Source organism: Epinephelus lanceolatus, chromosome 20 (genome assembly GCF_041903045.1).
Source record: "Epinephelus lanceolatus isolate andai-2023 chromosome 20, ASM4190304v1, whole genome shotgun sequence".
Classification (NCBI taxonomy): domain Eukaryota; kingdom Metazoa; phylum Chordata; class Actinopteri; order Perciformes; family Serranidae; genus Epinephelus; species Epinephelus lanceolatus.
Window position 1 is genome coordinate 32,087,408 of NC_135753.1, and position 17,131 is coordinate 32,104,538.

General features: G+C 43.1%; 1 protein-coding gene across 6 annotated transcripts in view; it reads left to right on the forward strand.

Annotated features, from left to right (window-relative positions):
* Positions 1-17,131, forward strand: part of LOC117264743 (partitioning defective 3 homolog) — a 424,452-nt gene that overhangs the window by 157,491 nt on the left and 249,830 nt on the right. For 5 of the 6 annotated variants that reach the window (XM_033638949.2, XM_078162514.1, XM_033638950.2 and 2 more), the window contains exons 4-5: positions 11,108-11,292; positions 14,448-14,585. In XM_033638949.2, coding sequence (XP_033494840.2) covers positions 11,108-11,292; positions 14,448-14,585 — 323 coding nt within the window. The remainder of the gene's footprint in view (positions 1-11,107; positions 11,293-14,447; positions 14,586-17,131) is intronic. The other variant, XM_078162516.1, reaches the window with a different exon arrangement.

Here is a 17,131-nt window from a genome sequence, read left to right on the forward strand (position 1 = left end):
CGAGCCTGCACATACAGATTTATACAACATACATGTGCACAGAAGCAGACTCACACACAATGTATAGACAGTTGGGCACTTAGCTCTAAAGCCAAGTAGGGTTTTGTTTTCATAACTGCCCTATTGCATGAAAGTGCTTTTCCATCCATCTATTGGATTTCATCTTCCGCTCCTGGTAAAGGTCAACAGTTGATGTTTATTCAAAGTTTTGTCTCAGTCTTTGTTGTTACATTGGATTAGAGTTTGCTAAACACTTCACAGAAGCACTGAGTGGTGTTCTCGACCCTGCATGGCCTTGGCTTGACCAGCGTCCTATTTAAGTCTTCTACATTTTTCATCTCCTTCTCCACAGTCCTGGTTCCCACCGCTGCAGAACTGTCTTGCTCCCCCCCAAAATGGAATTTTTTGTCCCCCCGTGGATGATTCAGGTCATGGTGTATTCAGTGGAAATCCCCTTCGCCGCACACAAGGGACATCAATATGTAGTCAGTGGTTGGAGAAGAGAGTTAAAATGGCTCAGTGCCATAATTTATTCAGGCATTGAACTGGCCCAGGCTTGAAGTATTCAAAGTAGCCCAGCTTTTAGACATTTCATGAAGCCACGGTTGCTTGGCATTTATATTTAAATCAGTTCGATGTGAAAGCATGGACTCGGCGTATGCTGGGGCCAGAGGGCCTCAAGAGAAAATACCCAGTTCACCCACCAGACAGCTTTCATTCCTGCTCGGCTGATAGTGCCTATATTAAGACTGCATGCACATATTTGTATTTAAATATGAGAGGAGACCCAGCTTTATCTATTCTTTAACCTCTCACCCGCATCTTACTGTACAGGAAAATTCCATTTTTGGATATATTATAGCATCTGTGACGCTCACTGCAGGAGTTACAGTATGTTCTAATGTAGCTGTGTTCCTTCTTTTCCTGAACCTGCCTCTCATATTCTGATTAAAGGGTGAATCCACATATGAAAACAAAGTGTTGATGCACGGCTCTGTGTGTCAGACTACTGAGTGATGTCATAGGAGGGGTTTTTCATTTGACAAACACGTGCTGCAACACCATACTTGAAATGTCTGAACAGCAGAGATGAGTGAAAGAGCAGCATTTTGTTCATATGTTTACCCTTAAAGTTAAAGACTTATTTTCCCAGACATTTTGACAACCTCAAGAGAACACACTTCAGCTCCTTGCTTTCAGGTGTCCGTGAAATCAGTGATATTGGAGCAAATGGTGTTTAGTCAAGAAAAACTCTTGACTCTAATTGTTGAGGTTTTTGAGTGTGGAGGACGGGTTATGACACTCTTTCTACAGCAGATATGTCCTTGTACGATGGTTAAACATCAGCAAAAAAAAGATAATCTGGAAAAAAGCTCTTTCTTTAATCTGAAGAAACTGACTCTAAAGCCTGACGTGTTTTCAAACAGTGTGAAAGGTATAATAGTCTCAACCTTGCTTGGGTTGATTTCTTCAGGGCTGGACAGCGATTCAAGTAACACAGCACAGTTCTCTATGCTTGTATGTGAAGTGTTTTTGGCCAATGAAAAGCCAGTTCCTAAATATCCTCTTGGAATCAAAGCTGAGGTAGGCAACAATCCGGGAAAAAAACAAAAAACAAAAACAGTATTTAAAAATACATCCTTCTCTGCAGCTCAACCCTCTCTGTCCGAAGTCCTTCCCACCAGACGACCATTGATTGTATAGTTAACCTCAGCGAATTCATTCAGCCCCTCCTTGATCCGCTTTCTCTCAGATTATCAGACCACAAATGCCTCGCTACCTGCTTATGTGGACTGCTTCATTGAGAGGAGGGCAGGCAGCAGCTCAATAGACGGATCCACGGTTGGCGGCTGTAATGGCTTGAAGTCAGCCAGTGCAAACCCCCCTGTGCTGGATTTTCAGTGGGCTGGTGGCTGGGTCTAACTTGTGTAACGTAATGGCAGCAACAGAAAGTTTGCTGATCTGTCATGGACTCGGGGCTGTCTCGTCCCTGGAACTGGGGTTTGTGCTAGCTGGATTCGGGGTTGCTGCAGCTGCTGACTGAAGTCCGTCTGCAGGGCTGCTGCCCACTCTCCTCTTGGTGAGGTGGTCTCTAGCAGCGGGGAGTAAGCTGGAGGACACAGTCGGGGCTCTACCAAAAGATAGCAACATAAACTGGAACTTGAAGCCGCAGCTGTGAGCCTTTGGCTTCAGTTAGCACAAGGCTAAATTATAAGCAACTTTTAAGCTCCATCTCTGAAACACTTTGATGATACTGAAATGTGTTTTTATCATTTATCTTAGTCTCTATTTTTGTCCGTCTTCCGTCTTTGGGTTGCTTTGCAGTGTAGGCAGTTGTTGCCACTGCTGGAATAGCAACTTTCTCTGCAGGACTCTCCACAACTGAATAAGGTTTTCAGCAAAGGGGCATGAAAGTGGATCTACATTTGTAGAACAGCCAATAGCAACACCCTCTCTCTGTTTTCCCAAAGTCTCCCATCACAGGCTAGATTTTTTATAGCCTGAAAACAGAGCCAAGAGGAGGTGAAGATGTCCAGTGTTCTCTCAGACCACGCTCAAAGGTTATGGGACTTGAGCCCAGTGACGCCAAAATAAAACTGCCTACTCTAGCTTTAAGCAGAAAACAAAACCTCAGCAATACCCAAATCTCAAACTAATTAATTCTTGGTTACATAATCCCTTGTAAAACGTCAGGAGAGGCAGGATGTATTTTGCTAGTTTTTCTATCCCTGTGAGGTAATTCGGTCATCATAACAATAAAAATACAGATGCACAGTCCCGTCTTGCCCTCTCTATGACCTTATCAGTATGCTGAGGCAACAGCTCCATTACCTTGAGTTGGCAGCCAGTCAGGAGGAAGAGCCACTCCCTCCTCTCCAGGTATAGTAAGGACCCTCTCTCTTTACTTTATGCCATTTTAGTGATTGGAAACTTAGAGCTTAGAGCTGACCCCCATCTCTTTCACCACTAAGTTGGGAGTTGATTTTGCTGCGTTATTAGAGCCACTTGAAGGAAAAGTGGGAAAGTGAAGTGAGGTAGATGTAGCTATACTGCCGGGTGGTGCTGTTGATGACCATCTAAAGAGATGACTGTGTAAAAAGTACATTTTTCAGTGGTGTGATTTTATCTGTTCGCAAGAATTTGGCCATTTTTACTTCATGTTAAACTGTGGAAAATGTTAAAACGTTGTCTCTGTAAATATTTATCTCAAGCAACCAGCTAATAAAACTTAAGAAGGTATTAAAACACTTAGTGACATTGCACCGTTCATCCCAGGGGTTTCCTCACTTCTCACACCAGGCAGTTAAACGTGTATGTTAAGCCTGTCCCTTGACATCAGCTCAGAGTGGAAATTTCCTTTTATATTATAACAGCATCTAGATCTACAAATACATCAGAGCAACACAAAAGCATCAAGAAGACCTCAAAGGGCTCTATAAGAACAGCGCTGTCTGAGTGGGTTTCATCAAACACATCCTCGTAGCATCTTGTCAGGGATAAATGATGTGATCCCTCATGTTTTGTCTGAGAAGACACTTGCTTAAGATTGACATTAGGCTATTTAAATTGGATTTGACAGTAGAGGCAGACAGTTATCTTCTAATACCATGGCGTGCACTTGGACAATAAGCTGGACTGGTGAATACGGCCACCCTCTGCCAGAAGGGGCAGAGCTGTCTCTTCTTTCTCTGGAATCTTAGGTTTTTTTCTAATGTGTGCAATGACATGCTGCATATGTTTTACCAATCGGTGGTGCTAAGTGCGCTCCCGTACGCCGTAGTCTGCTGAGGAGGCACCATGACGGACAAGAACAAGAAACGGCTGGACAAGCTGATTAAGAAGCCAGGTTCAGTACTTGGCAGGAGCTTGGATTCAGTGGGGACTGTTGTGGAGATCTGCACACGGAGCAAAGTAAACTGCAACCACTCTCTCGACAACATCATGGCAGGGCAGAGAAGCAGTCGAAGTGATTGGCTTATTTCCTTGCGTTGCAAGACTGACGGCTTCAGGAGATATTTTGTCCCCACAGCCATCAGACCCTATAAAACCATAGTCAGTGGAAGTGGCTCATGATCTCCCCCACACCCCACTACTTACTCTATCTATCTATCTGACAGCAACCCTTTCTACTCCTGACTGGACCAACACACCAATTGACAGATCCAAAGTCCAGGTCCCCTTAGTTACTGTTGCTAGGTCAGACAAGCTTAAAAGAATCTTAGTGATGCTGGCTCAGTTTAGTGGGGTGCTGCAGTTTATATTAGTTTTTGGGTGTCTGGCAATATAGTCTCAAGAAGCTGACAGCAAGGACTACAGAATCTGATGAAAGGACACATTTACAATGGGATGCTAGACGTTGTGTATATCCAATTACACAAAAAGTAACTTCAGAACAAAGGAACGTTAGCCTTGATCTGGCTAACAGTAATCCCTGCCATCTTGAAAATATGTCAGCAACCAACCTATCTGTTCTTTTTCAAATCTCTTTAATGTTACCACAGAAAAAGGGAGGAAGCAAACCTAGCTTACGTTAATGATCTGACACTAGACCTGTTGATGCAGCTATATTTGCATTAGCCAGCTTTGACTATACAGGCTACAAAATATGTCTGTGAAGACTGACAATAATGTCATGTGTTGAGTGTTGCTTTTACAGGTCCGCCAGACACATCTTTTGACCATCTTCAAAGTCTTGTCAACAAAGATGAGCTTAGCATGTAGCACATCTTGCTAAGTATAGCAGGAAAGAGGAAAGCTGAACAAGATTCTGCTGGGCGCCAAACTTGCTTAACTGTCATTGGAGCATAATCGGAAAGGGGTGGGACTTAGGAGGGGTCGCTTGGCTGTCATTGATGTTTGCTTTGGATTTTTCAAACTGGACAGACATGTCCTTTTTCCCCCGAATTAGTGTCTGTATTGGGTCAAAAATGGTCCCTACAAATACAAGATAATATTTCATTTCATATCTGTACCACCATTTTTGAAACGTGCTGATTGGTCACAAACACATCTGACCAAGCTTAGTTTATTCTTTTTAGACATTTTGCTAACACTAGTTATGAAACCGAGATGTGGTCTGACTTTGCAAGGCAATTTTCCCTGTGGGATGTTAGAACTGAAGACGCCCTCTCCATGAACACTGAACTTACCTCGCTACAGTGAGTTCACCAAGTTGCTGTACCAAGTTATTCATGAATTTATTTTCATAATGCTGATGCCGACTCTTTTTGCCAGCAGAAAGGGCACATGCGGATTGGACCAACACACACCATTTACTGGACTATCATTGCTGTTGTCATTTTTTTCCTGAATCACCGCATCCGTTTTTGAATAAATGAAAAACAGCCAATATCCTGGATAATTTTTCTTTTAATATCTGGAGCATGTAAAATAGGCTTTTACTGTACATGGTTTGGACATTGCAAGAGATCATTGAATACAATTGATTCTTGTTTCTTTAGTATTTGTTGCAACATCTGACACTGGCTTTGTGTGATGTCAGAACCAAAGATGCCATTTGGATGAACAGTGAAACATTCAGGGCTTTATTTTCATGATGATTTCTGTGCTTTTTGCCAGTGGAGTGGGCACATACCTTATTTAAAGCAAGGATCTGTGCTCCTACTAAAAATGTATTGCTTCCCATCTCAAACCGTGCTACAGGTTCCTCTAGCCATACAAATAGTAAAAATCAGTAGCTGCGCCCACACAGTAGGTCCATAATCAAGTTGAGTAACCTGACAGCATTTAGCTTTTCAGATTCTTCAATCCAATACTAAACTAAATGACTTTAATATTGACTTTAGTGCTGTGTACATATATAGCAATGCTGTTATCCATGGTGATTCATTCAAGCTAATATATTTCTCTTCCAAACAAGGTGAGTGTGAAAGATAAATAAAGGACAAAGCAATACGAGGTAATAGCCCCCAGAGAGTCTGACCTCTCCCTGCGGTGAATGGTGGTGTGTGTACATCTCTATGACCCTGTGCCCCGGCCATAATCCCTCACTGCAGGGGCTGGATTAGGGCCTCGTTTTATTAGCCACCCCCCAGCCCACCCCCCCAATGGTCTCGCTCCCTCTTCAGCCTGGATCGATGGCTGGCTCGGTCTGAAGTGGCTGGTTATTAAACGTGGGACCGACCAAACCCTTCGGACTGCCGGGATAATCCCATCACAAATTAAGTAGAGGAAAATTGGTCAGGGAGAACGGGGAGGGGAGAGAATCTTCATATCGTGACCTTCTAAACAGTGTACACACAAACAAGCACACACTCCTTAACAGCTCTCCTATTTATCATACGTTATTCTGTAAGGATTTGTACCCGTGATGGATCAGCATTTTATTAAATACAAGACCTCGCTAAAGCATCAGTGTTTTGGATGCCAGTGGCGTCGTAAAATAGCCAGACATTAATAGCTGATGTGTAAGCATAGATGTGGAGTGCAGAGAAGGTCGCACAGAGTAAATCCTTTATAAATGCGTATCTAAATCTTTTGTGTTAGTTTTGTAATCTGGAAGGGAAAGAATGAACAATGAGATGATCTGATGAAATTGGGAAAGAGATTTGCCTAATCTAGTTTCTTATAAATTTAAAATTAAATGATATCCTCCTCCACTCCATATCATGTCTCAACTCGTGATGTAACACTGCATCTCTTATAGAAACTCTCAAGTTCAGCTGCCTTCCTTATCTGTAGCATTTTAATTCAATTCAGTTATTTAGTGTGAGTGTTTGGTACAATTGTGCAAATAAACGATTAGTCCCCAACAATGGACATTTTATTCTGTTAGCATCTGGAAACAATCTCGTTGCATAAAGCAAGATCTGTGTTGTCATGGTTTCAAAAGACCAAGATAAATGTCCAGTAAGAGCTCAGCCTTGAGGTATTCTGGGAAATACACCAAGGCTTTTAATCCACATCAAGTGTGTTGTGTAACGATGTTTCCACACACAGATACACAAAAAAACAAAGTTTTATTTTAAAAGTCTTACATTAAAAAGCCTCAATCTGAGGTAGAGAATACAGTATGAAGATATAATATGACACTTTAGATTCATAAATCTCCCATCATGTGGTTTTTATCCTTTACTTTGTGTCATTTAATTCTGTTTTTTTTCCTCTCAGTTTCCCCCATCTCTGTGGATCTCACTCTCACTCTCACTCCCTGTCTGTCTGTATTTGTGTGTGTGTGTGTGTGTGTCATCTCTAAGCCTGTCATGTAGGATAATACTGGACGTTAATTACCCCCGCTGTCTGAGGTGAACGTCATTAGAGCCCTGAACTGGACGTGAACCAGCCGTTACCGAGAGGGGGCAAAGTCTATTAAATGCCATTATTGAATCTTCAACCTAATTTAAGAGTAAACGCACAGTGACTGGCCGTCTGGCTGCTAGCAGCGGTTTTCTTTACTCAATTCCCAACCTCCTTTGAGGAAGCCTACAGACAACGGCCAAAATAAATGAAACACATTTGTGACAAAGAATACAAAATATATTAAAAGCTGCTGGTGAGTTTTGTTGGCATGGCCCATGTCAGCAGAGTGGTTTGGTTAGGAGGGAGATCAAACTTTTAACAGGGTGTTGGGAAAGCTGCTCTGAAAATGTGGTTTTACAAGCTACCTGTTACTGCATGAGAACTTGACTTGCAGCAATGATTCCCTCATGAGAAATAGAGTTTTATTAACTCAAGTTAAAAAGTAGTTTCGCCAACTCCACTTTTTGGTTGCAGAGAAAGTTCCCAGAAGTTTCCAGATGTCATCATACAGTCATTTGCATATGAAATCCCCCTGCTCGTATGGAAGGAGGGAGCTGCTCTGCGGGACACACTGTGACAAAGGATCTTTTTGACTGAAATGTACTGGGAGTTTTGGAAGTGAGACTGAAACGTTGTCAAACCCAGCAGTGAAGTTAGCTACAAGAAGAAGTTTTTTTTCTTTCTCATTTATAACATGCAGCTTAAATTTAATGACCAGCAATATTTTGCATTTACACAACATGTCAAATGTGGTTTAAACACCATTAAACTACTGTAAAATTGAGTGAAAGTCATAAAACAAGTCCTGACTGTGGATTGCTGAGGGGTGTTCCCTATCCCAGAGACTGTCCTGCTAAGAAGAACAACAGCATTAGCTGTTTAAGCAAGTGCCCTATATGTTCAGTGACAGTTTTTCTTGATCTCGCTGTCTGCAATTGACCCTTTGCTAAGTCCCGCCCCAGAACGCAGACTGGCCAATCATAATGTAGCATCAGGCCGGCTCAGACCAGGGTCCGACAACACCACAGCTGTGCTCCATTGTTTCAGATTTCCTTCATTTTCAGGCTGGTTTTGTGGATTTGGAGCTAAATGTTGTGCCTGGGGCACGTCGTGTATTAATGATACTCGTTACCTGGAGAGGTTGGAAAAAGATATACGTTTCTTCCCTGTTCCAAAACCAAAATCAGACCCTGAAAAGTGTAGGGTTAACTAGCTAGCTCCTGAAGATATAGCCTACTGAATGTATACACATGCTGCTTTTGCTTTTTAATGATTATAACAGTGAAACAAAGACCGACCCTGCTGTACAGGAACCAGTGAAGGGAAGCAGGGAGACTTTCCTCATATTCAACCAGCTGTGTGTGCAGATGAACGTCCCCCGGAGAGCCCTACCTGTCCGGCGGCGGAGGTTCAGGTGCCAGCACGAGGGTGAAGCCAAACACCGTTCATCTGCACACACTGCGATGCCACACAGCTGGTTCAATATGAGCAAAGTTTCCCTTTATATTCATTGTCTTGTGTGGCGATCAGCAGTGATGTGGTGGTTCACTTTTACACTGTGATCTGTAGCCTATAATTCGGCTTTAGCTTCTAACTATCTTTGTCTTTTTAACCTGTTGTTGCTGCTGAGTCAGTTTGACATCCTGGATATATCCTTCAAACACAGACTGTAGACCCTTCTGTCTGCTTCTCGCTGGAATCACTCTTTCATTTTTCCAAAAATATGATAATATTTCTTCAGGGAGTGCAGCTTGTCGGACGACCACAATGGGGCTGGGCTTAGCAAAAGGTCAATTACAGTATGGATACGAATATCATTACGCTTAGGGTTAGGCAAGTGGTTAAGGTCAGATTAAGATCATGGTTAAAATGTCAATTTTACATCTTTAACTGGACACAAACTCTGGTCCGCTGCATGAAAGTCAAATGTGCTGCACATGGACCTCCACACACCTGCTTTTCATCCCACTTCAGGCACTGCAGTTCCTGCATATCCACTGAGCGTTAGCACTGGATGTAAATTGTGAGGTGCTGAATCATGTTATATTGACGTGATTTCCAAGGTACCTGGTTGCTGTGCTTGAGGCCACACAAATATACAAAACAATCTTCAACAGTCACCTCCATTGTGTACGAAAGCAATTTAGCACTGAAAGCAGGTAGTCAGGTTTATGTGTATAGCTCTCAATGATAGTCATAGGTCAAGCAAAGAAAAAATAAACCTTGAAAATCCCAGTAACCACAGACTACAGGCGAGCAAGGAACCAGAGTGTCTCTCAATAAGCGAAACAGTAGAATAAGCCTCAATTCTTACATCAGCCAACAACCTCGCAAACAACGTGTTCGTAGGAAAATGACAGTTCAGTACCACAGAGCCCCGACCATAATCCTGAGACCACACAATTATCAGGTAGAACAGGATTAGATAGTGGGAGCGACATAAATAGTAAGGAGGAGGAGAGGCACAATGGATGTTTCATTACATTAGAGCAAGTGCAGGTGAAGGACATGGGAGAACGGCTGTGAGTCACTGAGGTCAAGAGAGATGCTTCTTGAAAAGATGAATGTTTGACAACACATTGAAAGCAAGGGTGTGATTTCTCTGTCGAGAGCATAAAGTCACTGACAAATACGTGTTGATCTCACCTTTATTTTTGGGATTCACTCACATAATTATACTGTCTCCATTCTCGGCTCCCCTGCAGGCGGTCGCCAAGAAACACTTACAGTAGCATTCAAATCTCCCCAGTCTTGTCACAGCATTAAATACGCACGAGTTGCGGCACAGCGTAAGCCGTGATTAAAATGCGTCGCTTCCACCACTAAGACATGTCTCTGGTGTATCAGATGGAAGCTTAGCACTGGCATATGCTCGCTGCCATGATCCGCCGATGGATGACAGGTGGTTACCAACTATTTGCATAATTATGGGTGTAACGCGCAGGCTGCTAGAACGTCATAAACAAATCCATATGGCCTTTTGGGAAAATCCAGATGATTCATACCACAGCTCACGGATATTCTTTCGGTGTAACAGACATCAGCAGGATTTCTCACTGAATGTTTTAGCTGGAGTGTGAAGTGTGGGGCAACTTCATTCCCTCTACTTGTTTTGGCAGCTCTGATCAAATATGAGAACTTTATACTAAGTTTTAGTCGCAGATCGGTCAATGTGGCAGCACCAACACGGACCAGTGTTTCCTGTGCAGTTTCTTGTGTATGTTTGATGGCTGGGGTAATTTTGGTCTCAGTCCCGGGAAACTTTCCAGAGCCAGCTTCAGACTGTAGTGCAGTGTGTAAGACTGACCCTTATCTCCAGAGTCAGCTCATGATATATGAGCAATTTCGCCGCAATTACGATTGTCATTGTTATTTTAAGGGTTGCTAGGCTGAGCAGGGGGTTGGCTGATTTTTCACATACGTAATTTTCTCTCATATTTACATTTTTTTTTATAGCTGTCTGGGTAATTTTCCAGCTAAAAGTATATCTAAAGTATGTTTATGTCACCATGGCAGGACTCAGGCCAAGCCAAACCTCTCACAGTTTGAGTTGTACATTTTCCATTTGGACCCAACAGACCTTCTATGGAAACAAAAGTATTTATAATCACCACTTCCCACGTCTCAGCGGATGCGTAGTGTAGTAGAGGAGGTGCTGTAGGGGTCTTACAGTTACGGAAATGTGCCACAGTTGGAACACTATGATTTTCTCAATATGTGAATAAGTGGTTTAATGTTGTAGCTTTAACTCACTGTGTCCCCTATTTCTTCTCATTCCACCCCCCTATCTTTTCCCTTCGTATGCTTTTCTTTCCACCCTCCTTGTACTCCACTTGCTCCTCTGCAGACATGCCTCTCCATGTCCGTCGCAGCAGTGATCCCTCCCTGGCCGGCCTTCCTCCGGGCGAGGTCCCTGTTGGTCCAGATGAACCATCCAGAAAGAACCCAGCTCGCTGGTCCACAACAGCCGGCTTCCAAAAGCACAAACACAAACCAAATCCAAACACCGGCACCGGCAGCCTGGAACGAAAGGTAACAAATACATCCAGTCCAGTGATGCATCAGTATCTTAAAATGTGTGGTAACCTTGACTGCTGCTATAAAGGTTTATGTGAATCTTAAAAGATGTTAAAACTCAACAGGACTTTAAATAGATAGACGTGACATTAATTCTGTATACACCACTTTCAAGTAGTAGGTCCTATATACTGATTCAAATAGGCTCTTGCCCGGAAGTTATTTTCCCCAGTGCTGCAGATGTACTGGAGCTGCATCAATTATAATGTCTGAGATGTGCACTCTGAAATCTTCCAACCTCCAGCAGTCTCTGTTTTTAACTTCCTCACTGTTTTCTTCCCTCATTTTCATTCCATCTCTCTTCTGCACCTCAAATCAAAGAAATAACTGTTAGATATGAAACCTCTGCTGCCCTGCTTACAGATATCCAGCAGTGGCATAGATAGTCTTTAACTGAAACTAGTTCCCTCTGATAACACTCCTCCTTGTCTCCCAACAAGACGAGCAGAGATTGTTAAACACTTTCCCTTTGTTCCAGATTCACCTTTCTGAGGCTTTTTAAGCCTTTGATTATAAATCCTAATAAAAGCGTGGCGCAGGTACACCCTCCCTGCGGCTTCTGAAAGGGAAGGGAAGCCAATTAACTTCTCAAAATGGCTGCCACGTGGTACTGGCAGACCTGTACGTCGTGCTGAGAGAAGAGATATGTTCCCAATGAAATGGGAAGGTTAAAAAAAGGGAGATGATTGAGTGCTTGGAACGTGACATGGCAAACCTCCACGTGATTAGTACGTCTGGAAGCATTGTGTGATAATCCTATTTAAAGACACTTTAGTTGTCAGAGCCTCGACAATGCAACGGTCAGGATGGCTTCTTCTCTGGCCTGTCTTACCATGAGCAAATATGTTCAAATGTTTGTCTGTTTGAGCTGCTGTGCTTTAAGGGAATGAAAAAAATATAAAAGCAGCCGAACAGGAGTGTCAATAGATGCTCTTTCTGGGTTTGTTCTGCAATTTGGCCCCTCTGCTGCTCTCCGTAGTTGCTTTGCATTGTGGGGTATGCAGGGTTTAGGTTGCAGAATTTACATAACAGGATTTAACTTTAGATTATATACAACTGATTGCTCATGACCACATCATATGACAACAATAACTGTGACATTACAGATTACACGTAAAAAGTGGCTCTTCTTTTAAAGGGATTACTTCAGACAGCCGCTTTAATGGAGACTTTGCATAATGCTAAACATCCTTAATTATGTTTTGACTGATATCTAATTGAATGGGGGAACAGAAATGCTATTCAAATTGTAGCTTAAATAAATCTTGCTTTTGCGAGAGATTTTGGGAATAACGCTTGACTGAATACAATGTTCAAGTATCCCATTTAAAGCTTGACTCCCATCTGTAGCAGGTGATCAGTTATCTGAATAGGATCATTTACGTAATCTGTCTGTCACCAGCCGCTGGTTTTAAAAGTAATGAGCTAGCACTGAGAGGCTGTCGCTTTTATTCAGCTTGTCCAGTTTTGACTGGGCCATTAGATGTTTTCAATAAAGAGGGAGTCTTAGTCCTCGTAATCCTCTGTATCTCTTTTTCATACATCCAACTGTCACATATTCACCATCAGTCCAAGATTAAATCTATTTTTATGCAATTGAAAACAGATGTTGAATGTATTAGTCAGCAGTGACTTTGATATATTTATGTCTTGGCGCAGACGTTGTTCTCAAAGGGAGCCATACATCAGTGATTAGTGTTGCCAGAAGAGCGTATGGATGCAAGCCATACACTGTAGTGTCTCCCCATTGTCTGGGGTAATTTCCTTTACACACTACAGTCAGCCATGTTCTGTTCAATTCCCTGTGAGTCCAGTTACGGCCGAGTAAGACCCGGTCCTGCTAAATCTCCCTAATATGAGCCAACGGGAGTCCTCAGTCATCAGCTAGCGCTGTAAACTCATCACGTCTCCCAATGACTTTACAATACCTCGTGTTCTCCACGCTTAGCACAGTCAAATAAAGGGATTAGGTGGTGGATATGAGTCTGATGATTTACTGCTACCTCTCTGGTATCTGGGTTTGTCCGCGTTTTACGATCTGACGTGTCGTAAAAGTTTGTGGAGAGGGGTCCTTTGTCGCGCCGTGTTGCATGTCAGGGGGCGAGGCCACGATGGCTATCAGGGGCCGTCTCAGTAGAGCCCACGTGTCCGGCTGAGTTTTACAGTCCTGTCTGCAGTGCTTCCTCAGGCCCCGTCACGCCACATTCAACTGCACTAAAACACACATGGCTTATTATAGCATGCAGGGGATAGGGATCTCTCCACTGCTCTCTCTCACTCCTTTTTTTAAATTTTTTATTTGCATTGTTTGCTGCGACTTTATCACTCGCTGAACATGACTTGTTTTCATTTGCCTTTGTTCATCCACTCGGCTGCCTGTCATCCTCCCCTCTCATTCTGCAACATGCCACTTGGGAGTTTTCCTTTTTTAACTTTTGTCTGTGTTCTTTTGTTGTGTGATGTCTCATTAAAGAAATCCAAACTTCTGTTTCTGTCTGTCTCTCTCTTTAGCTGCCGTTTCGTAACTCATCAGACCTTTAATCATTCTCATTCTGTTTGTGCATCCTGGTGAATCACTGTCTCCGCTGTGTTTTTAATATTAATTTGCTTTCATTTTTATTCAAATAGCCTCAGCCACCATGACCTTCAATCACAGACATTTCAATGCCAAGGCTAGCATGTCTGGAATGTAATCTAGTGTTCCTGTGTATGTTTCTCTGCTCGAGGTTGTTTTAATAACGCTGCTGAAGTCTGCTGGTGTTTGACATTACCTTGGCAGTCACATTTTGGAAGGTGCTTTTTGTGTAATGGAAGAGTTCGGCTGTGGCTGTCTTTGTAATAGGCCTCTTAGTAGCAGCTCAGGTTTAGCTGTGGGGAAGGGTTATGGGTGAGGGTTGAATGGAGTGAGACATGAATGAGCAACGCAGTATTGATGCTTGGCACAAGTCCAAGATACGCTAACCGACATCCACCACAAAGTGTCTGTCATCCAGCTGCTATAGATAGTACCAGACCACAAAAGTGTCTGTTTAAAGTCCAGGAAAACAGAGAATAGACGTGATAGTCACACAGCGATGTTAATCTCTCCTCCTCTTCCTGTTCCTCTGCAGGGTAGAGGAGGCCATGCCTATCGGAGTCTTCCTCGTGATGCGAGTGGCTGGACCACTCAGTTCCAGAGAGAAATGACTCGATCTTCTCTGAGCGCCAACCATCCTATGGTGGACCGATGGCTTGACAGACAGGAACAGGTACGGAGGTGGACTTAAACTGGCAGTAGACAAGTTTTTGTGCTGTAACCTATTGTTATGAAGTGAATGTTGATTGCACAATGTAATGGCCATCGATTAGCAACACTGTCTGCATTTAGATCCGTTCCTTAGAAGACTCCTTTTCACTATTATAAGACGGGAATAAGACAACTTCTTTGAAGACATCGGAAGCATAAGCAGGTTGCTAGCTTGGAGGTTGTTGCTGTTTCACGTACAGAACTAAAATGAAGTGTGGATAAATCTGGCTGTGTGACGCTAGTTCCACGTAGTGACAGAGTTTTGAAAACATTAACGTAGATAGTAGAGGCAGAGGAAAATGCCGTCTGAAATAGGCGGCCAATGGCAGGTTTACACGCAATCCACATCCTGTGAGTCAGGCTACACCCACGCTAATATGTTTTTGTTTTAAAATGTATAACTATTGCTACATTTGCGCCTAGCGTCCACACTACACCAGCGCTTTGTAACATCTGAAACACAGACGTTTGAAAATGCTGCTTACTTCTGAAATCTGCTGAAATCTCCAAGGTTGCGTTTTAGTTTGGACGGGTGGCAAAGGAGTCACCCATGTTCGCTTCTTGATTGGGTTTTATCAGTGACAATGTGTCAAGCCAAAACATTATAGCTAGGTCAACATGCCTTTTGAGATTTTTTGCTTCTTGTGTGGGCACTCCTTTCCCATCGCCATGGTTTTCTCCGGTGGTGGATAATGCTTGCTCCTGCTCTGATATGTCGCCATATTTGCTTTGCTACAACTCCCAATCTATTTTCCACTACTTTGGCTGCCTCATACTTATACTAGTTACACCATGTCATTGGTCCAAACAAAGAAATCTATTACTTTCCACCATCTCCTTAGTATTTTCTGTTCTCTTAAAGGCGTGCTGGTATGGGTGGAGATTACTTCTCAAACAGTGCTGAAACATACATGTACAGAGATAGTTTCCAGTTTAAAATTCAGCCTCAGACTAATTCTAAGTCTACTGTAGGTATGAATGTGGACAGGAATGGTTGTCTGTCTCTATGTGTCAAACCCGGGATAGTCTGGCAACCTGCCCAGGGTGTACCCGTTCACCCAATGTCAGCCGCCCCCCCGTGACCCTGAATAGGATAAGCGGTTACAGATAATGGCTGGATGGATACTGTATGCCGTGCTATTTCTGGCAGGTGTTATTATCTGCATACAAGAATAGTCTTCATGCGCTCTTGGCAGCCTTGTACCCTAATAATCAATCCCACAGAGTGACAGTGACATGTAACATATGCCATTTGGTTAAGACATGAATCCAGCACCTTAAGGTAGCATGAGTAGATTTAATTCTTCAGCATGGCTGGTCCCTGTGTTTTACCTCTGTCTATCTGCAGAAAACACACACATGCTGCATTGTGTCATAATGTTTCATACCCTGTCGTAGTGTTACAGCAGTCGTAAGCACAGCAGCACTGACAGATAACAGAGTGGTGATTACAGCCACACTGACTGCTCGCTGCCCAAGCTAACTTGAAACCGCACCGGTGACTGACATCAGGCTTCATACTTCTGTTCCATGCAGCGATACTTTTCATAAAGTAACAGCATACACTGTTAGTCATTGCAGGCTAGTCTCCTCACTTCACACCTCCTCGCTCTGTCGCCACTTTGTGATTGTCTCACTCTGCGACGGGTCCCTCTACTCCTCAGCCTGTCAGAGGAGAGAAAAAATGTTCCCTTTAAAAGTTATTAAAAGTGACAGAGGCTCTCTGCTGGGAGAACAGAAATGACCTTGGGAGGTGTCGGACACGCTGGGCGCGACGTGAAGAGGATTTCTCCCGGTTTGTCTGTCACTCTCTGCCCATCCATACCTCAGTCCCTGCTCCAATCTGTGTAGGAGGTGTTCAATCTATCCCTGCTTCATGTTATAGAATAAGAAAAGAGCAAAGACAGGGTGTGAAACAGTAAGGGATGGGAAGAAGAGTGAAGCGAATGCACATGTAATTGAGGAAATAATAAGAGTCAAAATGTAAAAGAGGGTTGATTGACATTCAAGCTGACAAAAACATTGCTCTCAGCTTATTTTTCTGTGTTGTGTTCCATTCAGCTTGCCAAGGCTCTTACCTGAATGTCTCGGCCTCCATGCTGTCGATTTCTGGGTGGTCCGTCTGCCTTTCTAGTCTCATTGAAAATCAAACCGCCCAGGTTGTGAGTCATTGTTACATTGTTGAATTGTTATTGCCACAATTCTTTGAGGAAGTATTTTCATTCTTAGGAATTCTTTTATAAAGTTTGTTTCTGGCTAGACAGTCTGTCAAAGCAATCCGACGAGGAAGATGCTATTTCAGTGCACGGTGTGTCTTTTGCATCTGAAGCTATTGCAGTGTTGCTTGAATAGGATGTCTGGCCAAGCCACAGAACACACACAAACTTCTCACAGAGAAAAACAAAGCAAATTTTGGGGAAACTGACACCGCAAGTTTGTGTCTGATAAGATCTTTGTATATACAGCAGTTGAAATCAGATCCGGCCCCACATAATTTGATTTAGCATT